We start from the raw sequence: 23,388 nt of genomic DNA, 5'->3' as shown, positions 1-23,388 counted from the left end.
TTCAAGACGACGGATGCGTCCATCGTCAAGCATATCAACAATAAATCCTGCGACCCGTGGCATCCGCAGATGCTCTAGCATCGCTTATGAAAGCAACCTTGCACCGCATTGCTGACTACTTCTTCGCCAACCCAGTCAGGAGAGCAAAGCTTCCGCTTTCCGATTCCGGACTGCTCTGATGGATTTGCAGGGACCACTTCTGTCCTCGAAAAAGCTGCGTCCATATGAGCACGTATTCATTCACGTGTTCCATTCGTGGTGGACCGGACCATGCGGATCGTCCGCGATGAATGATTTCAAGCCTTTTGTCAGTCCACTCGTGCAGACCGCCAATCATCCCACCTCACCAGACGAGAAAGCAGCCCACGTACACTGCTCGACTTTTTGCAGGATCTTTGTCTCCTGGCCATCGCTGTGAATTCTTTTCCCGATGAAATCAGATGCTCGGATCAGCAGTTTTACCGCCCTTAACGCCGCGCTGTAAACAAGGCTATCATCATGATGACAGACGTGTCGCTCAGTATGATCCATAGCCTCCTCCGTACGGAGTGTTGCCATAAGGAGTCGTGCCTCCTCCTCTCATTCCACCATATGGCTGATATGTCCCATTGGGTGCTGGGGGTTCATAGCCATCAGGACTTTGACCTCCGTTCATGCCATCAACTCCGGCAGCATCTGCACCTCCAAGCACTCTTATTGTTTCTGCAAGCTTTTTCTGCAGCACTTCGATTCCACCCCTCACAATGTCGTCGGGCTCAAGAGTGCCAACTCCCTCGACGTCGAAGAAAAAGGCACTCGGCACGGCATCTGGATCGAATGCAGCATCGGCGGCCGTGTCATCGCCTTCCCAATTCGCGTTGCGTTCGTCAATGGGCCATTCATCCTTGGCATCGGTCTCGTACCAGTAGTCCACATGCCGCAACTTATTGTTAGGATCGTACTCGAAGCCGAGCGCTGAGGTCGGCGCCCATTTGGCATGTTCTTTTGCAATACCCTTCTTTGCGATGCATTCGAGTTGAATCTCTTGACCTTGTCTCAATTTCGCCAGTAGTGGCCCAGTGCCGTTGGTATCGCGGATGACAGGCATGCCAATACCATCTTGACGTGGACTTCGAATGGCAAGGTCGCGTGCATAGACCATCATGGTACCGGCTCTCGTGCATTTGGCATGGAGGCTCAACACAACTGAGCAGTATTCGCAGTGATCGTCACATTGGTCACAATCTCTTGTGTAGTTCAGTTGTTCGTTCACTCCCTTACTCGTCAGAGGTATCAAGCCGAGTCTGTGTGCAAGATATTCGTCAGGTAGAACGGAAGAATTCGTGGTGATATCCACAAGGTCGATTGCGATGGTCGGAATCTCTGCCAACATGGCGCGGCGTAACGAATTGGCGAGTGCGAGAGAGCACGATTGTAAGACGAAGTCGCATCGATCTTGTTCGACCTGTCAACGCATCAGCATGGATATCGAATGACCTAAGGTTGAACTGACTTCTCTCACGGTCACTTTGGGACCCGAGGTCTCGACGCCATCCATCCCATCTTCGCCAAAGCCATTATAGCCATTGTAAGCCATCTTTGTCAGATCTGCGTCGTTGGACGTCAAGGCCCTGACTTCAGGGCAAAATGACACAGGCTGGGTGGCGCGAGCGAGATAGATGCGGAAGGGTTGATGAAAGACTGCGCCGGCGCGACCTTGAATCCTTTCAACAAGCGCTTTGAATAACTGCCCCGAGTCGCCTCGAGCCACTGCACTCTGCAGCCTTGCATAATGCTTGGCAGCTATCACGTGTCTTGATTAGTCACGCGAGTTTGGCGACGAGGCTGCGCATTTGCCTACACTACCTGGTATGAACACATACCTGCTGCATCTGTTCGGACTATCTCTCGAAAGAATTCGAATGCGGTGTCTCCTGTACCAGCGTTGGTGGAGCAAGGTTGTATTTTACCGCTCTGGACGACTCTTGGGAATCTCCTCTCCGAGAGCCTTGCGTACTTCGAGGATGCAACGCAAGACTACCCTTGTTTTCGCCGCTGATGGCGCCCAATGATTGGCGCAGCTTCCCCAAGCACACCATATTTACCTTCCCATACTTTCCCATCTTGCGCATACACATCGTTCTTCATTGTTGTCCTCAGGTTCACATTCGTTTCCGTGACAGCTTCTCACATCAGTCACATTCCTGCACCGCTTCCTTTGCCTTATGGGCGACAGGCTCGTAATCTGTTCCATCCACACTGAAATACTGTCCCGAGCCGTCACATCGTACCTTTCCCGACCAGTACCAGTCGCTTCATTCCCGCGAATTGTACCACCACCGTCGCACTGATAAGAGTTGGGACAATGGGCTATGCCGACAGCTGAAATCTGACTTAATCCTCAATCCTTCGACGGCGCTGTTGCCGGGACCTTGGGACATCAAAGCTGCAACATACAGGCCCTGCGGCAATAGATCAATGGTTGACCAAGGCGCATGGCACCCAAAGCAACATGGCGCTGGGATATCCTTGCTAACCTCTACATCCTCGTCTCGACAGTATTTGCTCAGTACCCTCAGCCCGTTACGGACAACTCTTCAACAATCATACATTCACCAATCGATCCGGACATCACGGTGACTTACAAGAGTGTTCCAGTTGGAACTTGCACAACGGTTTTCGCTACTCAAAAACAATTCGCAGGCTACATCACACTCCCACCGAATGTGCTAGACCCGAGCCAAGGAAACTACACTATCAACACATTTTTCTGGTTTATTGAAGCAAGGCAGCTTCCAGAGTTGGCACCTCTAACCGTCTACATCAATGGCGGTCCAGGCTCGAGCAGCATGGTTGGCCTCTTCCAAGAGGTAGGCCCATGTCAAGTTGTCGAAATTGCACAAGATGAGCTTGGTACTGTACCCAGGGACTGGGGATGGGATCGCGGCAGCAACATTATCTTTATAGACCAACCTGTTCAGGTCGGCTTCTCTTACGACACCTTGACAAATGTGTCAGTCAACCTCCTCGACGACTTGGTCATCGCCCCGCCCACATCTGTTCCTATCAGTCAGCCTGGTTATACATTCTTGAATGGCACATATGGTTCGGGAAACCCGTCTTCTACAGCAAACACTTCACAAATTGCTGCCCAGTCCGTGTGGCATTTTCTGCAGACTTTTCTCACCACATTTCCACAGTATAATACAGCTCTCCGACAAGATAACACCACATCGGCCAGTGAGATACACCTTTTCACGGAGTCCTATGGCGGAAAATATGGGCCTGCCATAGGACAGTTTATCCAGAGTCAGAATGCTCGCCGACAAGATGACGTTCAGTTTGCCAACAGTTCAATTGAACTTAGCCTTGCATCACTTGGCATCATCAATGGCTGGATCGATCTGGTCAGCCAATCACCATATCATCCCAAGTTTGCTTATCAAAATACATATGGCATTGAGACAATAACACAATTGGAAGAATTGAATGCGCTCAGTGCTTACGATGGTGACGATGGATGCTTACAGCAGACGATGGTTTGCAGAGCGCAACAAGCCGCGCTTGATCCTTCTGGCTACGGCAATATCCCTGCCGTCAATGAAGCGTGCTCGCAGGCGCAACTGTACTGTCAGACTTATGTCGTTGGGCCATACACAATATCCAATCGCTCAATTTACGACATCTCACAGGACGTTCTCGACCCCTTTCCAGACTCGCACTACCTTGAATACCTTAATCAGCTCTCAGTTCAGCAAGCCATTGGTGTTCCAGTCAATTACACACAAGATTCGATGGCCGTATACACAGCATTCAATACTACGGGCGACTATGCTCGTGACGATATTCTGCAAGACCTTGTTGATCTTCTCAACTCAGGCGTGAGGGTTGCTCTGATCTATGGTGACCGAGACTACATCTGCAATTGGTTGGGTGGTGAAGCCGTTTCGTTTTCCATTGCTGGCGCTGCAGGGGCAGCTTATCAGCCTTGGTATGCAGCGGGTTATGCTCCCATAGTGGCCAACAGCTCATACATTGGCGGTGTGGTTCGACAGTATGGCAATCTGAGCTTCAGCCGGATATACGATGCAGGCCATCTGGTCCCTGCGTATCAGCCAGAGACAGCTTTCACCGTCTTCTCGCGAATAATCTCTGGCGACGATATCAGCATGGGCAAGGCTGTCAACTTGTCCACATACGGATCGGCGGGTGATGCCAATGCTACCTACCAAAACTCAGCACCGGCGATGGCTAGTCCGACATGCTTTCTTCGCGCTGTGAACTCTACATGTGATACAGACCAGAAGAACATGCTGGCCAATGATGCCGGGGTCATTATCAATGGCGTCCTCTTTCAAGAGAAATCAGATTGGCAGTCTCCCGACCCTAGTTTGGTGACCGTGGCAGGAGTCCCCGGTACAGCACCCATCAGCATGATTACGAGCGGCCCAGCATCAAGCTCTTCAACAAGATTGTCCACTTCAGGCTCCACGAGTGCCCACAGTAAGACGACGACGACAGGCGAGAGTAGCACTCTTCCCACAGGCGTGTACACAGCAACGAGCATACCTAGGACATCGAGTGGAAGCAATAGCGGAGCCAGTGCGACGAGCGCGGCTGCCACGCATATGAAAAGCAATGTGTTTACTATGTTTTCGTTTTCAAAAGATACCCAACCTGGCACGGCGACATTGTTGGTTTATGTTTATGCCAGTATTTTGGCCATCCTGGGCAAAAGCATCATAATGTGACGGATGCCATGAATGTTTCGGGCATAGATGTGGATAAGAAGTGGTCGCAGAGCCATAGATTCTGCAGGACATAATGACAGATTACAACATTGAGGGTAGACCACGACGAATGATGATGCTCAGTGATAAATTGATCAATGCCCTTTCTTCCGTCAAACCTACTCGATCTAAGCTCTCGGTGCAATGGCCTGACCGCTGCTCCTGGATTGGGTTCGTTTATGCTCAGTCTTCACCTGACGCGCATAGTTGGTGGGTTTGTTGCACACCGGGCTAAGGCCATGGGGAGTGCTACACGTTCGACTACCGTACCAGCATCGGAAGGCTAAGGTTATGCAATAGTTTGAGTTGTACTTGGAGATGCAACACGGTGCTAGCGGCAACTAATGAGGTCGACTGTCGCCCGAGAAGGTCGAGTCGATGTTCGGGGCACGTGGATGCCTCCTGATATTGAGTAGTGAGACATCATCTGCTTCGTTCATGTAGTCGTACCGGATGCTGTGGACTATCGAAGGATGCGGGTTTCTGATGACCTCATTGGACCGATGCCGGTGAAAAGGCTGCTGCTGACAGAATAATAGCGTGATAGGGGCCAATATCGAATGTTGAGCCGAACATGCGTGGTATCGAATATGTTGCCGTCGGGGCCGCCCTATATTCAGCCAGTTGAGTTGCTGATGGGGCTGGATCGGTGTCGTTTAGACCGTTGAAGGATGCCCTGCGAAGGATTCCTGTGGTGATATTAGCAAGCAGGGCAGTCATCAAATGCCGCAGCAACCTCGATTCCGGAGGGTGTTGCATGCTGGTATTGCATGCTTGCGATCAACATTATGGGCAGTGGTCGTCATTTCAAGCACCTTCATGCCATCGTGGTACTGCGTAATGGGCTCCTGTATTGATGGCTGTCCGGTATTTGCCATGTCGTTGGGCAGCCATTGGTACGGAAAAGTGCAGTATAGACCAAGGGTTCCGTACTTGTAGTGCAGTTTCCAGGAGTACCGATAGTGCAGTTTCCAATCTCGGCTTGATGCATCCTCCAGTTCGGGAATCTCAGCATTGGGAGGTGTGGCCTGGCAAATTTGCGCACGACGAATCACAAATGCCCCCAAGACCTGTCTACTCCACCGCCTCCTGTGAGGTGATGTATGATAAACGCTAGTCATGGTGAGGGCAGCAGCGCCATGCTGGCTGAAGCTGAGGGACATCAGATATTTCAGTGATTCTCCGGTATGGGATGTGGCTCGACATGCTCCTAAGGAGCATCTCCGGCCATAATGTCGTATCGCTCAGTTCAGTGCAGGATTGCCGCTTCGAGCTTGCATGAGTCTGAGCCTTACTGAAGCATCGGCATGCCTTGTCGATCATTCTGGCTGTATCGCAAGGCTGAAGTTCGGTCTTGCCAGGGCCCAGCAACCAGCAAACTTGGGCCCACCACGATCGTTTGAAAGTGAATGCACCGTCATGCTCGAGCATACATGTGAAATGCATTCCAGATCCTAACCGATGCATTGAGATCTGGCTAGGGTCACCAATAATTGGATTCAGGCATTGAGCATGCGTCATACCTACACCGCACGGCGCTCACCTAACATCAAACCCCCATGCCCAGCTGAGAGTCCAGTAGCTTTCCTTCCAGTGATGGTGAAGACGGGTACTGGTCGACCTGAGAGCACATGTTTGGCCGGAAACATGATGTTCATCCTCGGATGGTATATTCTGCATGGCCAGAAAGCCACGTTCTTTCCGATGTGGGCGATGAGTCGGGCACAGCCTCGTGCTGAGCAAGCAACAGCATAATCGAGCAGGGCTGCAGAAAATACCTCGCTTTCGAATGGGTGTCTTTCACAAACCCACCTGGAAGGACTGGTGACTGGCAAGCTCATGTGTCCATTGTAGCATTCTGGAATGCACTCAGCATCGAAACAGGCCTGAAACGTTATCGATGCCCCGAACGTAACATTTCATTTCATTCAGATTCTTAAGCGATCTGTCGGACGTGTCAGGCGAGTGGGAGTGACGGTAGGCTTATGGGCAAGGCAACCTCTCGACCACCAACCTACCTGCTTCCAAGAAAATCACCTTCTCCAGTTCAGGAGCAACTTCTGTGAGATGTGTAAGTTGGAGGACCTCATAATCTCTAATGTCTAATTTGGTCAAGCTGGCCAAACTCCGGTCAGACTGAGAAAAGACAGGACTTCTTGTGACCGCGAATGGCACGCCCCATCGTAACGGGATGACTCTCGACCCCTCCTACAATGGTATCAATGATCGATTTTGTGGTCGTGTGCGCAAGGCTGGTCAAATGCCCGTGGCCGAAAATGGGGCGATAAAATTGCGACAGTCAGGAAACAGTCAGCCAGGAACAGGAGTCGTGCGAGGCCTGAAGCGGCAAAGAGTGCGGCCGGAAGTGTCGGGAAGAGAAAGATACTGAAAGGAGAATATGTGGGAAGCAACGGAGGCCAAGTGGCAAGTGTGATTGGAAGAGGCGGCGACGCTCGAGAAACTAACTCCATCGCTTGAGCAGTCGTCCGCTTATCATTGATTTCTTGTCCGTACCTGCGGCCTCGACCTCGGCTGTGGTTGCGGTTTGCGCTTATGCTCTCTGCAATCGATGCACACTTGAATTTGGTGATATTTTACCTTTGCTTCAGGATGCGGAAGCGCAATCGTCAGTTAATCTAGGAACACTGAGTGATGATTCGTGAATCGTGAATCAACGGTGGCAGGCGCATTCATCTCAATTGGGTATAGCTGCCAAGCGGAAGAAATGACGCGGGGAGTGGAGGCCAAACGGACGAATCAGGTCCGGGTGTAGTGGTCCAACATTTGGCAAGAGCCGCGACCCGAATTTATTATGTAAGGAATTGCTAATCTTCTCCCGGACTCTTTTTTCTCTCTTTCCCTTCTGTTCCTCTCCTTCAATAATTGTTGTTATTACTCAGCGACTCGAGTCGGAGTGGCAGCGCGCATTTCACTATTGCAATCCTTTTGCAATTGCTTTCTTTCAGTTCAGTGATTGCTTCTTTGGCGCCGAAGCTGCTGGTGCTTGTTACGACAAGATCGATTACTCTCTTCCTCTGCGCCCGTCAATTCGGAGACCCCTTTGCCCTTTTCCAACTACTCTTTCTGAGTAAACCACCTAGGCTCTGTGATGCAGCCTGCCCTTGCACCTCGCACGGCTAGCTCTTCTTCGACCATGGCTCAGGTAAGCAGTCCAGTCAACCCCGGCCCTTATTCAGACACAAGTTCACACACAGTCCTTTGCCCTCGTTCCCAAGCTCCTTCCATCATTGACATCCTGCACAAATCCACACCTCATCATCCCGTCTCTCCGTCGCATGACATTCTTTTATTGCTGCACCCATCTCCATACCACCAATGGCCCTGTGGTGCCTGGCCCCCATCTCTTTTTCATCCCCATCATCGTCCACGCCATCTTGCATCTTTTCAGACCCCTGTCTCTCAAGTAATATCATGGCAAAGCATCTCTGACCCGATTGAGGAACAGGACCAAATCAATTCCGACCAGCGTACGTATAGTAATCCCGCCCCACCTTGCCGTCTTCGAACACAACAGGCCTGAATCGGTACCCTAATACCTCCCTGACCTCGCATCTTCCTGCCTCTCCTCCTCCCCTTCCACCATTTATCCGCTCTGTCATTTCACTTGCACTTCCCGGTACGACATCGCCGATCCTGTTTTCTTACCGCTATCCACACTCAAGTCTTTTTTTACCCTGACATGCAATCAGTGCATCATACGTCGCGTACCTAATTACACACTTGCAAGAGTACCGACGCCCCCCATTCCCCAGTCTCTCGTCCCATACTTATATCCTTCATAGCCTCCCTCCTGCCCAGCCTTGTCTACTTGTCAAGTATGAGCTTGCGTTGTGTCAGGTCTTGTTCATCCATCATTGGCTTGATCTGTTTTACACTTCCCACTCCTTCACAGCACGTTTCATAACACATCATCATGACCTCAATTACGCAATTACTGTCACCATGGCCTGTTTCTAAGCATTCAATAGTCTTGCGCGAACAGCATTATCCTCCACCACAATCATCACTTCTCGAGGGCATCGACAGCATGTCACAACATCATCCCTCACCGCCAACCGATCCTGCCAGCAACGACGCCATCACAGCAAGTGCGGAAAGTGACCAGGGTGAAGGCAATGGCGACGGTCGAAAGGGATATGGAAAGCGCGAACTCAGTACCAGCAAGCGAGCTGCCCAGAATAGGGCTGCCCAGGTATGTATTCCTTGGCACGCCATGTCCTTATTGGCCTCAGGCAGTACTAATGTGTGCCTAATAGCGCGCGTTTCGCCAACGAAAGGAGGGCTACATCAAGAAGCTCGAGGAACAAGTTCGAGATTATCAAGTCCTGAGCGAGAATTTCAAGGCTGTCCAGGCCGAAAACTACCAACTGCGCGACTACATCATCAACTTGCAATCCCGGTTACTAGAGTCTCAAGGGGAAGTACCACCGCCTCCTAGCAACGTCGATGGACTCCAGCCAGGTAAAGCCGGCTCTGTCCAACAACCAGGCACGCTACCACGTCTGTCGGAACTCGGTGCTATTGGTCAACCACAAGACGGCGTCAGCAGCATACACCATGAACCTCTCCGGAGCGGATACCCCGACCCTACATATGCCGATGCTCCAGCGACGAAACGCGCAAGGACTGGATCGTCTGAGATGACACCGTCGCAAGCTGCGCTACAAGGATCGGCCATTCTGACACAACCGCCCACAGCTGCTCGGTAACAATCTGTCAAATCTGCCATCCTTTGGTCGATATTTTTGTTCAATTTAACGGCGTGGGGACTGTATGCTCGGTGTTTCTGGGCGGCATCATATTCGGGGTCTGGGGGTGGGTGTCTTTGGTCAAGAATCAAATTATCGGCGTCTGGATCGGCTCTCAGTGGATGTCATACCCAAGACAGACACTGTTCACGAACAATGAGATTTTAGAGGACACGGGAGTCCTACGAATGCACGGGTTAGATGTTGAAGTACACCAGAAGGAAGTGCTGCATGGCTTAGGTGAGCTCTGCTAGCAATGGGCGCAGTGTATTGACAGGTACGGCCGCAATAACCGTGGCTAGCAAATGTACAAGTGGATCAAATCTCCGCGATGCGCGGAAGTTTGATGTTGCAACTTGCTCCTTATGGTTCCATCTTCACGACCAGGGCATGTCACAGGCGGCTAGTCAGCACGAAGTGTGTGCGTGACAACGACTCGCTAAGCGACATGCGCGAGATAATGTCGAGATAACGCTGACTCTACGGTGTCTTCGTGACATTCTGGTTCCTAAATCCGAGAAGATCGTTTCGTGTATTAGTGATCTGGTCTACATGACCCAATGGAACAAGATACGACTCGTCAAGGTTGGGAGCAATGATGAATCGCAGCAATGTCACAAGGGAGTGGGTAAGGCGTGGCACCGGTAGACCGCACACAGTAGGGATCTCTCATGCAACCTGCATAAAGGTGGATATCTCCAGAAGGGAAAGTTCCAACATCCTTCTAGTGGAAGGATTGAGGTGACGACCACCGATCTAGGCTTGATGGAGATATACAAGCGATGCTTCTCACCAAGTCTATGGCATGGACATCGTGGCCACTGTCCTCCGAGGAGATATTACATTTGGTACGTACCACCATGGCACCGAAAGTCGCTTGACCTCTACGACAAGTCGCAACCAAAGGAGGCAAGGTATACATTATCAACAAACATATGTATACGACCGATCCTACCAGATCAAAGGAATCTTGTCGACATGAATAGCTTGCAATTGATCGTTGACAAAGGTTACCCATTCAGGTATGGACTTCGCTCCCCTCTCCTCCTCTTCCTTACCGAGTCCTTTTCAAAAGAGAAAAGAAAGTCGTAGTCTGACGTGTGTCATTCCACGTTCTTCCGGCTGTCCTACATGCGGTCATTTCACCCATGAGGCTGTCACGCTGTCGACCAATCATGAACTGACTGAAGGACTCCTATCTCGGTACTGGAAACTCTCTCAACACTAACCACAATTACTTCCCCCTACGCCGTACCATAGTAACACTCGTCCTCCGAACAGTTTCCACAGTATTGCGGTATTTGCGGCCGCTTTCAAGGCCGGCAAAGTCATCAGTACCTCCTCGTGCCCGTTTAAGCTCATGGCTACGGATCGAACCATTGCCATGCCAATGATGCCATCGGCTTGATGACACCTCACTATGGTCGATCGTGTCCAGATTTCCTGGTACTCTCTGGACGTCTAGCCAGCACTTTGTTCGCCTCCCCTGTCGCATCGCGGCAGTCTCGCGGCCACGCCGATCATACGCGGCTAAATGATTGATAACGTGATCCTCTACAGTCTTGAAGATCATGTTTCCACAAGTCTGTCACCGAGAACGATGCGCCTGACATATCCCCCGGAGCCTTGATTCATGCTTCTTCTCTCTGAAAATCCATCGTCACCAGGCCCGCCGGTTAAAAGGATATGGCCCGGGGCTAATGATCGACAAGATACAAGGGCCATCTCGTTTACTCAACATGCCTGCACCTTGTCGTCAATCTTCTTACCTATGTCCGGAGACCGCTTGCGTTATGATCGCAAGGCCTTCGATGTCGAACGAGTAGTAGGTGCTATGGACACTGATATCAATAATTCGATCATAGTTCACCCCACCCTCCTCCAGCATCCATCAATATGCAGGCCATCACAGTGGGTACAGCCGGAACGATGCAACTGCTGGGATGTGATGTGCAGGCCTTGTTTTCTCTTCCACCTTGACAGGAGTACGAGGCGCTTGGGAGATGCCGGTATCAGGAGAATCACAGTAGTGTGGCTCAACGGCCCGAATAGGCACCAGTCATCGCCCTATCGCATCCTGCAGCGACCCAATCCCCTGTCTGTGGCGGTGTTTTGACTAATATCGCCCACAATAACAAAGCTCAAAAACCGGACATGACATTCTCTCAGGCCCAGACCTCGAGATCTGAAGATGGAGATGTCCTGCAAGGGCAAGTGGTCTTAGAGGACTCCCCTGTTCCATCTTGGGATATGAGGTACAATACAGGAACGCTACAATCGAACACCACGATCCCGACAACTTCGATGCGCCAGCTGTGGCTGCGGTGGCAAGGATACGAATTGCGTCAATCAGAATCGATCTTTCCTTCTCCAAATTAGGTAATGTCTCTTTTGAGTCCAAACCCTGTCATAAGTCCATATTTACTATGCATCTTGCCCCCCTGGACACTCTCCGATAGTGTCAGCCCTTCTCTCTTGACTCAGCGGGCGCGGGACTTGTAACACACGGCGATCACAGCTTTTGCCGACGTCCCAACGCAGATGCCGCAGAGATGACAGAAGTACGCAAGACGGATGAGGTAAACATGCTTCTAAACCAGGCGAGGCTTATCACAGTATCTGGCGAGCAAACATAAGTCCGTCATTTCGGAACTATACCGACATCATTCCGCCATACATTCTGGGCCATGGCTGGCTGCACCTCGTCTATCCTTGCTCGTCAATGACTAACATCGCATACTCAACTTCAGGCTCAGCACTACGGGTATGGGTTCTACCTGATTGTCACACTGTCGGCCTTCCGCCGACCGTTCCATCATCCATTTACATTCACGGCGCAAAATGTGCCCCCGTTGCCCATTAAGCGACGCGGGACGGCGGACATTGGCCTAGCGCAAAAGACTCATGATACGCATCTCTTCTCCAGGGCTCACGCCTTGTGGGGGACAACGCCTATAATACAACACTTTTCTCACGGGGCCTATCGTTGCGCAAATTAAATCAATCCTGGGTAATCTACCGCATATCGCAACCCATCCCGTCTCTCAGTACGCCATCAGACCATGCCAGAATACTCCCGTATCCGTACCTGCTTTCTCCAAAGAGGTTCAAAGTCGCGTGCAAGTCAGTCTCAGCATCTCGTATTCATTAGCCTAGAATCAAGACTACATGCGCCCATCATATGCGGCCCGATTCGGCGCCTATGCTGCTACTCCAAAAGGCATGTCACGACTCCCCCAAAGAGCTCTCATAAGTGTCAGTGTACTCCTGTAATTACATAAGCTTAGGTACGGGCCTCGGAAGTGCTGTAATCTCATTCCAGAATCGACATGACATGAGTAGGGTGTGCTGACTGTGCAAAGGTGCTTCTAGACCTGACTATCTCGATGCTTTCCGGACGGATCCCGGGTCGTCTGGCTTCTAGAACGACCCTCGACCGCGAGATTCTTGCAACTCACCCGGTGAAGAATGTTCACTGAATCATGACCCTCATGCCTGCTTTTGGCCATCAATTTAGGCACGATTGCGCCACTATGGTGGCTGAACCGCGGCTTCGAGTTCAGTTCGTGCCCATCAATCTCAAGGTGCTCTTGCAAGCACAAACAGTTGGCCGAAGTGACGACTGCCCGCGTCCGGGCTATTGCTTCTTCCTTTGTCCAACAATCAACGGGTGGCGTGACAGCAGAATCCGGACCTTCCACTGGCACTCAATTGTGTGCAAGCAGAGTCACCTTTGTCGATCTGGGAGAGTTGGCTCGGAAGAGGCCCAGTGAGGAATGTCGGATGCTGCCGGATGAGATGTTGGGTAGCATGGCTCACCAGGAAAAAACCAAGCATCTTGAGGTGTAGTGATCACAAGAAGATGTCACGCGAACCTTGCTCTCGGGTGTACAGTGGCAAGATGCTCCGCATGACCATCGTTTCCGTGGGCGCTCGCATGCTGTCGTCAGTGTCTCCAGCATGGCGACGTTATGTTGAGAGTGGCACCAGGACACCATTCGATGAACGCAAACGACTTGCTGAGCAAAGGTGCGAGCCGAGCCCGTGACTTCTGCGTGAGAGGTCGCAAGCGCGATTACTGTCGCAACGGCAAAACGGCCCATCATTGACACAAGAAACCATTGCCAGTAATGGCAAGAACCATCCTACAGTGCTTGTCGTCATCGAGCCTTACGACACCGGATAGTGCGCTTTCCTAACTCAGGAAGCACTCATCGGAGGCTGTCTCGGTCCCGGCACTCCGCAATGACTAATACCATCCCCAAGATATCATTGATACCATAATCTTCCTTGGTCAGGACCTAGTCATCGACAATCGAGATGCGCACGTTGATACGGTCTCCAAGCAAGCCACGCGTCAGACATTGGCCACATTGATGCACCAACACACCTGGGCAGTTGGTGGCGATGTCTTTACCTGTTTGTGGAAGCTCATCGATGTCCCTCCGATGAATCCACTTTCACGAGTAGCCAACATTGTCCAGACCAGGCCCTGGCCTGCATGTTTGCGTATTTACGCAAGTGCTGCTCTGATCAGTGGTCACCGGTTCATTTCCAAGCAAGCACCGTGGTGCGAGAGCAGGATCAAGTGCTACCGTGTTAGGGTGAAAGGAACACTGAATTCGTCTCATGGTCACTATGAAGATTTCGGCCGACAAATCATCACGGTCCCAGTCGTTGACCGTTGATGGGGCTCCACTCTGACCGCCTGGCACAAGGCTGAGAGGTGATTACATGATTATCGAACTCCTTGCGACTGCCGGCCGGCTGATGCCCGCTGATTTGACCATCCATTGTCGCTGTCATACCGAGAATGCCTGCGATTGGCGACGTCATCTGTACGTTTTTGTGCAGTCTCAATCGTTTCCTTGTCGGGGCTTTTGCCGAAAACGTCAATATTCGCATAGAAACCGCATCCCAGAATGCAAACGATCAAGGCTCGTTTGAAAATTTGCAGCGCACTTCCCCTTGAAGTTCAGCCTAAGCCAATGACCCGACCTGGAACTATGATTGCTGACTGCGTGATATCACAGGAGCATTTAGCCACCGCAAAGGACGCTGCTGTTCAGGAGGTTTGGGACATTAGTCGTGCGAGTGAGGACTGCCTTAGTAGCTGTCCCCAGTGTGAAGCCATGACTTCCGGGTAGTGCTGACTGGCTAGATGAACCATGAGGAGTCAATCTGCGACCAGGCATGATGGATTTGTGTGCAATCAAAAAAACGATATCCTTGAAGGAGACTTTTCGCATGCTCTTTCTAAGAAGAGACTCGTCATCCGACTAACCTAAATGCGGAGGTACTTCTGGTTACGCAGATCAGACCTCAATGCGTCACTCGTCGATAGCGACGTTGTAATTGAATTGGCCATTAGAAGCTGCGCCAGTACATATCCGATGATGCGGTGGACAAGACATTATTGGGGAGAGGACGCAATCACTTTCTCATGGCGCTCTTGGACCGATGTAACCATCCATAAGGATCTCGTAGATCATAAGATTCGAATCAGAACGAGGGCAATAGCCATATTGAACGGCTCCTCCTGGAAAGACTATCCTTCGGATGAAAATTAGTCCACATTGTCATATCACTTCTTGCTGACATGATATGATGCTAGCGCCCATTGGAGACGCAGCAAACTTGTCGTTCGTTTCATGCGTCGGAGCATTTACCGCTCTGGTAGAAGTCGACTCCAGATTGATCGACAGCATGGCCGTAAGCGATCCATCGTCGTGCATTAGTGCGTCATCCCATGTTCGTGCTGGTCGATTTTGAGCTTCTACCCCGTGCTTGGCTTTTGTCTGAGAGGCAGTGGATCAGATAAGCATCGAGCATTGCTTGTAATCTGGTACTTCTCTTGGTACCTATGCAGTCGCGAAGTAGCCAACAGCACCCATATGAACGCAAACTTGCAATTGAGGCCTAAGTGGAGGTTCCCCTGCAGTGACCCCGCAGTTCTGATTCATTGTGCTGCGGTGTTTCAACCATGTGGCAATGAATGCATCCGAAGCATGAAATATTGGACACGATAGGTGGTGGATGTAAAGACTGTCGCCAACGTTTTTGTGACAGAGTTGTAAAGACAAGACGATTGGCGATCGTACGGCCCGTTACGGAGCCTTGCCACTTGAACCAGGCCAGACGGTCATTCGAAGGTCCCTTCGTGACGCATCGCGTGTGGCTTGCTCCAAATCGTATTCGCACCATATATTCAGCGAACCATTACTTTCCTAGGCACCTGATGTCGGACTTCCAGGTGTTGAATAAGTCATGACCGCAACTCTCGGCCGCAATCACTATCGTGTTCTCGGCAAGCCCAAAGCAAAAGTTCCAGTCCGGAGCACGAAGTGTAGCGCACCAGGCGCAATGTGGCCGGGTTACGCAAGCATTGAGTAAGCTGAAGGTGGGCCTGGCAAAATCGCGATGTGTACTCCAGTGCAAGCAAGGCCAGCAATGGAAAAGAAGCATCCGACCTGCATCAAGCTTCCCGCGCCTTGCAATTTCCGACCCAAGTATCGAGTTTCTGGAGTCAGCGTAGGCTTGACGGGGGCCGTTCAACCCACCCAAAAAGCAAGTGTTTAGACGAGGCTTCGTGCGATTTCCGGACAGGCCGTGATTACAGAGCAAGTTTCTTCCCCATTTCCACTCACTGCCGGCCTTGGGGATGGTGCGCCTTGGAAGTTCATTGCTGACACATCCCGGCCTCGGAGGGACTCTGTCCGTTCATAAGATCCTTCTGAGAGAAGATGTGAACGCCTTAATTCGCTCCAATTTCGCATAAAGCTTGATCTGGGCGACCATTCTCTGATACCCGGAGCCCGAGATCGAGGCGCCCGCTTATGGGCTGTTCCAAAGAATAGTAAGATTTTAGTCAGACTCTCGAAAAGGAAAGCGTTCCTAATCCGGTACTGGAGATATGAATATGGCTGGTCTCGAAGCGCGCCAACATACAACCAGCCAACCGAGGTCGTGTAGCCCTCGTCATTGATTGCAACTTGTTGTCAAGCCACCATTGTAAGTTTACGAATGAAGGGTCAGGACTCGTGCCGTCAAGAATGCAACACAGACAGAAAGGGATATCCATTCGAGCCCAGCTAGGTTCTGTGGTCGTCTCGTTGCATCCTAGACCCCAGGATTGCGGCCGTTAGGGTGGGCAGCAACGCAAGCTACCAAGTCCTGGACCATGCTGTAATCATTTACTAATCGACCGTCGCGGCAAGCTCTCCTGCCTTGACTTGTCGTGCAAGGATTGTTGCGCATGATGCACCTAAATGAAACGTGAAGATATGATGAAGTGCCTCGTCCATCGTTGTGACCCCTGGGATACCGTTACCGCTATTCCAACACACGGAAGCCGTGATGGATTCTGACACGAAGCATCTTCGTGTAAGGGGTTGTTGACATGCGCTTTCTGCAGTCAGTCACAGCCCGCTCTGTTCGTCTCTCTCAATCATCTCAGACGTCGGAAGCCAGGGGTTCGACCCTGAAACAAGGACACCGAGGCAAACTCCAGGCGTTCCACAATTGGCGCCGGGTACTCTGGTTCCAACAGCGCGACTTCGATCTCTGTCAGTAGATTTCTGTGAGTGGTGTCTGGTTGAGTGCCCTCATCCGAAGCTGAATGATGGCGCGACGAAGTTCCCAAGGTCGTGCTCCTGTCACAATGTAAGCAATCTATTTGGAATCACCAGCGGGTTGATGGGACGGGGTTACCTTGATGTAATCACTTCCTTTCTCAAGATACTCTGCGTGCGTAATTGTGGCTGCTTCTCTCTCCGTTCTGGCGCCAGAACTCCACCAACTCGCCGCCCCTCTCCAAGCGTCAAGGACAGGATCACTCGCCTTGCGAACATTGACGGCGAAGTCGGTTGGCACGCTGGCAATAAGCTCACGCTTCAGTCGTTCCTCGAAAGAGGTGAACATGGTATTACCACCAGTCAGAAAGACGTCCTTGAGCAGCGCGCTTTGTTGCGCAACGTCCGAAAATCGACCCATGACAATACCTTCAATGATTTCAACTAGGCCTGCCTGGTCAACTCCAGCAATCCCGGGCTGAAAGACCACCTCAGGAACACGAATCCTCTCAACATTGAGATGGATCTGGTTCGCCTCTCTCTGACTTTCGGGGTCTGCAGGCCTTGCACCTCGCAGAAAGGCGTGCAGGACACTTTTGGTCCAATCGTTCTGCGCTTCAATAGTATCTTTCTCAGAGAATTCGGGGTCGAACTGTAGGAGTTCGCTTTCCACGGCTTTCAAAGCAGCCATTGGGTCTTCTTCTGGCTCTTCATCATCGCTTGCAGGCTCGGTTGCCACGGTTCGGTAGACTCCCCAGTCGTCATCGTTTGCGCCAAAGTCATCATCGTATTCACCACCGCCACGACGCTTCCTCTTCGGGCCATCTGAAGCAAGATTTGCTAGAGTCTTCATTCGCATCTGGGAAGCAATGCCTTTTCGATTACCAGAATCGGCTTTTGCTCTGGCTTGTTCCTTGACTTTGGCTAGGAGGGCGTCCCGCTGGTCACGACGGCCAGCAAGCCAGTCGTCGAATTTGTTTTCACGCAGGTCGATGTCTTGTCTCTCTTCTTCCGCCGCTCTAGCTCGCTCACGCTCTTTCTCCGCCTTTGCGCGAATTCGTGCCTCAACTCCGGATTTCATCAGTCTTTGGTGTCTCTTTTCCTTGATGCCGTCCTCATCTAGCTGATCGTCAGGGACATCCAGAAGAGGGAACTTGTTTAACTGTTCTTCAAGGCTCTCCTCCTCTTCGACTGTTCCTAGATCTTTGTTTCTGGATTTCTTGATCGACTTGTCCAGGTCCCTGATGATTCTCTCCAATGCTGCTTCGTCTTTGAGTTCCTCGTCATCCAGAATTCGTCGCTGTTCTTTTTTCGTAGGAGCATTAATATAGGATTGGTGCAGCTGCTGATAATATTCGAGCTGCTGCTCCTTTCTGATCAATTTTTCCAGCCTCATCTTTGCAGCTTGTTCTTGAAGTCGTCGTCCAGACTCTTTCTTCCGCTCCGCAATTCTTGCAAGCTCTTCAGCCGATTTCTCGATGACCACTTGCTCCGTGAACGGATATTGGATGATGATGTCACGCTCTTCCTCTAGCCCAGACCAGTCGAGGTAGTTGGAAACCTCAGCTGGGAAGTCGCTGGAGAGATAACAGTATTGCTTGATATATTGCTCCATCTGCTCGGTCGTCATTTTACCTGGGAAAGTTGGATATTTCAGACGAAGGAGCCTTAGCAAGTAATCTTGTGCCTGCGCTCCTCCCCAATTCAGTCTTGCGCAGGATTGCATCTGAGGTTTTCGGTCCAGGACGGGAATGATATGGGTCGACGTATGAGAAGAAGACACTATGAGGCCAGATGTGCCCTTGTTGTACCGATAGGAGAAGAGAGAGTCGACGCCGTATGTAACACTCGGAGCATTGTAGCATTCGAAGAGCATCTCGTTCATCATCTTCCTGCTATGGCCCAGGTTTGCTACCGGCTCAGTGACCACCAGTGGTCGGCCTACGCTCCCTTCATTGTCCACTCCAAGCTTGAGGAAAATGTAATCATATATGCCTTCCATAATATCCCAGTTGGTTGGGATGCTGGTAAACTGCTCAAAAGCCGTCCTGATCTGTCCACGAGTCGTGGCATCGGCGTAGGCATCGTGACCTACAAACATGCAGTATTTGTTGTACTTGCGGTCTTTGAATTTTGCAACGACCGGAGGGATTAGGAATCGAGGCTTCTTCTCGAAGGAAAACCCGGCTTTGACAGTGCTGGCTCCTGCAGCATTAAAGGGTCAGTTCCATATTCGTTCAGGGACACACAGGCTCCTTACCATTGTCAATGATGATGGCGTTCTCAGCCGGGTTCGCAGCGCTTTGCCGATACCCATCGGTTTGCGGCGGTTGCCAGCCTTTGAAAGGGAAGTCTGGAGCAGGATACACGCGTGGCTGTGAGCGTACTTGACCGTCTGGAGGAGGTGTAGGAAGTCGACGTTCCGCCGTAATGCGTGAGACGGTGGTGATTGTCATGATGTCGCATGCATGGTCCACTACTCGGGTTAACTCTTGGAGTTGTGATCTAGCAATGCTTCCGGACTTGCTCCGCCTGCTGAAGAGTAACGAAGGCTTCCTTGAAGCAAGGGATTGAGATTGACGTTAGAAGTGACAGTCGTGGGCCTCAATTTATTATTTTGCGGAGTCGACGCAGGTGCGGAGATCGTAGCCTCGCATCCTCAACAGGGACTGCCAGGAAGCGCCAGACTACCTATTTAACGTACTTTTCACAGTGCGACCAGTGGTTCTTGACCTAGTGAACGAGCAAGCATGAGTAATACCTCACATCTTAAATGCAACACGGTGCGCAATGCGCTATGTACATCTACTTCGTTCTTTGATATATGACACTGTCTGACTTCGGCCGTGGGCGATGCTTGTATTCTTCTCGCGTCGCGTAGAAAGGGTTTGAAGCGAAAGGGCTGACCTGATAGGTCGGATCCGATCGTGACAGTCGGAAGCCCAATGTGCGGCTCTGTTGTCACGAGTGTCCTGTGATCGCCAGATCGCACGGAACTTCAGCCTCTTCCTCTGGACGCTGCATGGCTCGAGGTCAGCCAGTAACGATGCTACTACCTCGATCCGAGCCAATGGTGGTTCTACGGCGTTTATTGAGTTGCAGGCGTTGGCTTTTGGCTGACTGAGCAAGGTAGATCAGTGGTACCCAAGTACTGTTGGGTTTGGACATGGTATATAAAGTCCCCTCAGATTGGGTCCTTCAGATTTTCTGTCGCTGCAATGTGGTCAACACCATCCATGAAGGCACCGACGATGACAACATCTTACCTTCCAGATGAAAGAGTACATTGGACTGGTAGTTCTTGAACATTTGAGCCACAAGCTCCACGTTCATGTTCTGTACGTTAACATCCTGACAATCATGTTTAGCATGTTCTAGGTCTGCGGATTATGCACACCTCAATACCTGTAGATTCTTGTTCATCATTGCCACAGCTTCATTGAGCTTTTCCTGCCAATTTGTCAATAACGGGTTGGGCAATGGACTCGCTTAGTGCACACAATGTTGGTGATGATGCGTGAAAGCAACAGACTCTGTTGTTGTTCATGCGGGCTCTCCTGTCATCATCCGTCAATAAGTGCGCTGGACCTTACAATGGACCGGCTGACCATGATCTTGTTTTGCACAGGCTTGATTGAGAATATGTACAGGATACTCTCATTCAGCTTCAACGTCTGGTTGGATATGTTCTGTTGACAACGTTAAGGAAAGGGAAACGCGCCGTCAATGTCAAGGCACGCCGCCTTTAGCGTGACGCGCTGATGTCTCCCGCTGCTTTAATTAAATGGGGGATCTTACTGTATCTCATGTCTACATTTACTCGCCTTTGGCTGTAGGACGAATCTGACGGCCTTTGCATCTCAGAGCATGATGGCAACGGTTGCGCAAACCAAACTCTCATTTCCTGTGGAGCAGGTTTGTGCGACAATGCAAGCGCTGTCAAGTCGCTGCCGTTATTCATGTCTTGCACCTTTTCAGGATCGCCTACTGGGTGGCCGACTGGATTCGGGGAAGCAATGAAGAGCGAGGGGAGTCAGGCCATATCGCAGTGCTTATTAAACATTGCGCAATGTCCTATGCTTCACCTTGAAAACATTCCAGTACCTCGAGGAGTCTGGCTGTGACTCGCACTTTGACCCGAAAATGCCTGCTAAACACCCTGCTGCTTGCAAGAAGCTGCTCATCATTGGAGCAACGGGATTGATCGGTAAATACATCACGCTGGCACTTGTGCAGAGCAAGTCTAAGTTTGACCGGATTGCGATCCTCACATCCGCGGACACTGTACAAAATAAGGTCCAGGAGATCGAGGACTTGAAGAAAGAAGGAGTCGACATCATCGTAGGAGATGTCACAAATTTCAAGGACGTCGTTGACGCCTATCGAGGTAGGAGCATCGGAGTCCCCCTGGAAGAGTGCTAAGACACGGCGCAGATATCGACACTGTCATTTCAGCCGTTGGGAGGAACGTTATCGAGCACCAGGTCGAGCTCATCCGGCTCGCAAACGATAGCGACACTGTTCACAGATTCTTTCCCTCCGAGTACGGCACAGATATTGAGTATTCGCCAGCATCGGCAAACGAGAAACCTCACCAGAAGAAGCTCATTGTTCGTGCCGCAATGAAATCATGCGACAACCTAGATTACACCTACGTGGTTACCGGTCCATACGCTGATCTCTGTCTCGGTCCGATGATGGGTCAACTGGGAAGCTTTGATGTGATAAAGAAGGAAGCTGTTTTGTTGGATGATGGTAATCTCAAGACGAGCTACACGACCATGCGCGAGTCCGTAACAACTTTCCGCTGGGATGGGCTCTTCCAGCTGACAGTAACAGTGTCGGAAATTTGGTAACGCTTGCTGCTCTTCACCCAGAAGTCAGCCGGAACAAGGCATTGAAAGTCAATTCATTCACGGCAACGGATATGGAGATCCTTCAGGAGTTCGAAGAACAAACCGGTAACAAGTGGAAGATTTCATATACGAGCATGGGCCAGTTGAAAAAGATCGAACAGGAAGCATGGAGCAATGGAGCACCCATGGCCACGGGAGCCACCTTGCGCAGGATTTGGGCAGAGGGTGGAACTCTGTATGAGAAGCGTGACAACGACCTGATTGAAGCTGAGAATGTGGTGGATACATTAGAGGATGCTGTTGCTGAGGCCATCAAGCAGCAGACAAAGTCAATGATGTGAGAACCGTAACTGCTCCAGTATGAAAGTCGACGGCCCGTGGGGCCTTTGGGACAAGCCTGTTGTGCCTTGAATTCTTAATGGGAGGAAATCATGCATAACCCTACGTAGGTACCTAAATTGCATTCAAAGTGCAGCAGAAGCCAGTGTGAATGTGTCATGTGAGGGCGACGATGCGTTTTAAGCAGCGGAGAAGTTTCATTGTCAAGATCATCTGAAATAGCCTCGAGCGCGTTCCCCGCAAGATATCCAGGATGCCACACCCGCTTCGCGCACCTCGTCTTTCTTCCATGAACCTCATTCCGAACAACGTGACAACGTTAATTCGTACCTCCTACATCCCAAACATTCAAGCGCCTCTGACGAGCGCCACCATTGCCTACCACCATGCCTCCCTCAACCCCCAAACCCGAAGACGACGTGCACCAGCAACTGCTGGATCAGATGGATATATACTACGCCTCAAAACCCTTTCGAAACGCCAGTTGGAAACCCGGCACTCGAAGGAATAAGAACACCAAACAGATCATATCCGAGACTCAACGAAAAGAAGCCTCTGTGCTCGCAACGCAGAACAACTCTGGCGCATCTACACCTCTTCCTGCGACTGGTGCGACCACCGATGGCGCCGCCACGCCTGCATATTCTTCAGGAGCGTCGAAACCGTTGAACATGGCGCAGGCTACTCAAAGCTTAAGCACGCTGGTATTGGAGCGAAATCTACAGAAAGCTACCAATGGCTTCAGCGGCGGATTGGGACCGGCCGTCACCTACACTAACATTGAGAGTGCCCCAAGCCTACATCCTGCAAATCACAAACATTACTGCGATATCACGGGTCTACCATCCAGATACGTTGATCCCAAGACAAAGCTGAGATATTACGACACGGAAATATTCGCAGTGGTAAGGAGCCTGCCGCAGGGCGTCCCTGACCAGTATCTGGCGGCGAGAGGAGCAAACGTCGTTCTAAAATGAGGTAATATATGGCAGAGCGTGGTACATTACCTTGGTATCACGAAGAACAAGACATAAGCTCACAAGGCTTGCAATGCGCAGATGTCAGGCCATCTAAGTCAAGCCCA

General features: G+C 51.0%; 7 protein-coding genes across 7 annotated transcripts; 4 read left to right on the top strand and 3 right to left on the bottom strand.

Moving 5' to 3' along the window:
* Positions 1 to 270: 270 nt before the first annotated feature.
* Positions 271 to 1,876, bottom strand: EDD37DRAFT_394596 (DNA-directed RNA polymerase II subunit C). Its single transcript, XM_062812271.1, has 2 exons — positions 1,493 to 1,876; positions 271 to 1,444 (listed from the first exon to the last, which is right to left on the bottom strand). The coding sequence occupies exons 1-2, from the start codon at positions 1,574 to 1,576 to the stop codon at positions 518 to 520; spliced, it is 1,011 nt and encodes a 336-aa protein (XP_062669902.1). The 5' UTR covers positions 1,577 to 1,876; the 3' UTR covers positions 271 to 517.
* Positions 1,877 to 2,295: 419 nt separating this feature from the next.
* On the top strand, positions 2,296 to 5,109 carry EDD37DRAFT_394451 (carboxypeptidase D). Its single transcript, XM_062812270.1, has one exon. It carries the CDS (start codon positions 2,475 to 2,477, stop codon positions 4,728 to 4,730), a length of 2,256 nt encoding a protein of 751 aa, XP_062669901.1. The 5' UTR covers positions 2,296 to 2,474; the 3' UTR covers positions 4,731 to 5,109.
* A 3,325-nt stretch (positions 5,110 to 8,434) lies between these two features.
* EDD37DRAFT_394409 (uncharacterized protein) lies at positions 8,435 to 9,901 on the top strand. Its single transcript, XM_062812269.1, has 2 exons — positions 8,435 to 8,982; positions 9,047 to 9,901. Exons 1-2 carry the CDS (start codon positions 8,704 to 8,706, stop codon positions 9,497 to 9,499), a joined length of 732 nt encoding a protein of 243 aa, XP_062669900.1. The 5' UTR covers positions 8,435 to 8,703; the 3' UTR covers positions 9,500 to 9,901.
* Positions 9,902 to 16,880: 6,979 nt separating this feature from the next.
* On the bottom strand, positions 16,881 to 19,707 carry EDD37DRAFT_394106 (actin beta/gamma 1). The gene is made up of 3 exons (XM_062812268.1): positions 19,370 to 19,707; positions 17,249 to 19,314; positions 16,881 to 17,190 (listed from the first exon to the last, which is right to left on the bottom strand). Exons 1-3 carry the CDS (start codon positions 19,563 to 19,565, stop codon positions 17,143 to 17,145), a joined length of 2,310 nt encoding a protein of 769 aa, XP_062669899.1. The 5' UTR covers positions 19,566 to 19,707; the 3' UTR covers positions 16,881 to 17,142.
* A 586-nt stretch (positions 19,708 to 20,293) lies between these two features.
* On the bottom strand, positions 20,294 to 20,720 carry EDD37DRAFT_649905 (DASH complex subunit Dad4; the record flags this gene model as incomplete). Its single annotated transcript, XM_062818188.1, has 5 exons — positions 20,294 to 20,322; positions 20,376 to 20,460; positions 20,515 to 20,559; positions 20,610 to 20,666; positions 20,703 to 20,720. The coding sequence occupies 5 exons, from the start codon at positions 20,718 to 20,720 to the stop codon at positions 20,294 to 20,296; spliced, it is 234 nt and encodes a 77-aa protein (XP_062669898.1).
* Positions 20,721 to 20,940: 220 nt separating this feature from the next.
* On the top strand, positions 20,941 to 22,435 carry EDD37DRAFT_393895 (isoflavone reductase). Its single transcript, XM_062812266.1, has 3 exons — positions 20,941 to 21,496; positions 21,544 to 21,898; positions 21,949 to 22,435. The coding sequence occupies exons 1-3, from the start codon at positions 21,253 to 21,255 to the stop codon at positions 22,304 to 22,306; spliced, it is 957 nt and encodes a 318-aa protein (XP_062669897.1). The 5' UTR covers positions 20,941 to 21,252; the 3' UTR covers positions 22,307 to 22,435.
* Positions 22,436 to 22,543: 108 nt separating this feature from the next.
* Positions 22,544 to 23,388, top strand: EDD37DRAFT_393316 (uncharacterized protein). Its single transcript, XM_062812256.1, has one exon. It carries the CDS (start codon positions 22,691 to 22,693, stop codon positions 23,279 to 23,281), a length of 591 nt encoding a protein of 196 aa, XP_062669896.1. The 5' UTR covers positions 22,544 to 22,690; the 3' UTR covers positions 23,282 to 23,388.

This window comes from Exophiala viscosa, assembly GCF_022695815.1.
Source record: "Exophiala viscosa unplaced genomic scaffold EDD37scaffold_5, whole genome shotgun sequence".
Classification (NCBI taxonomy): domain Eukaryota; kingdom Fungi; phylum Ascomycota; class Eurotiomycetes; order Chaetothyriales; family Herpotrichiellaceae; genus Exophiala; species Exophiala viscosa.
This window is presented reverse-complemented; position numbering and strand designations above follow the sequence as displayed.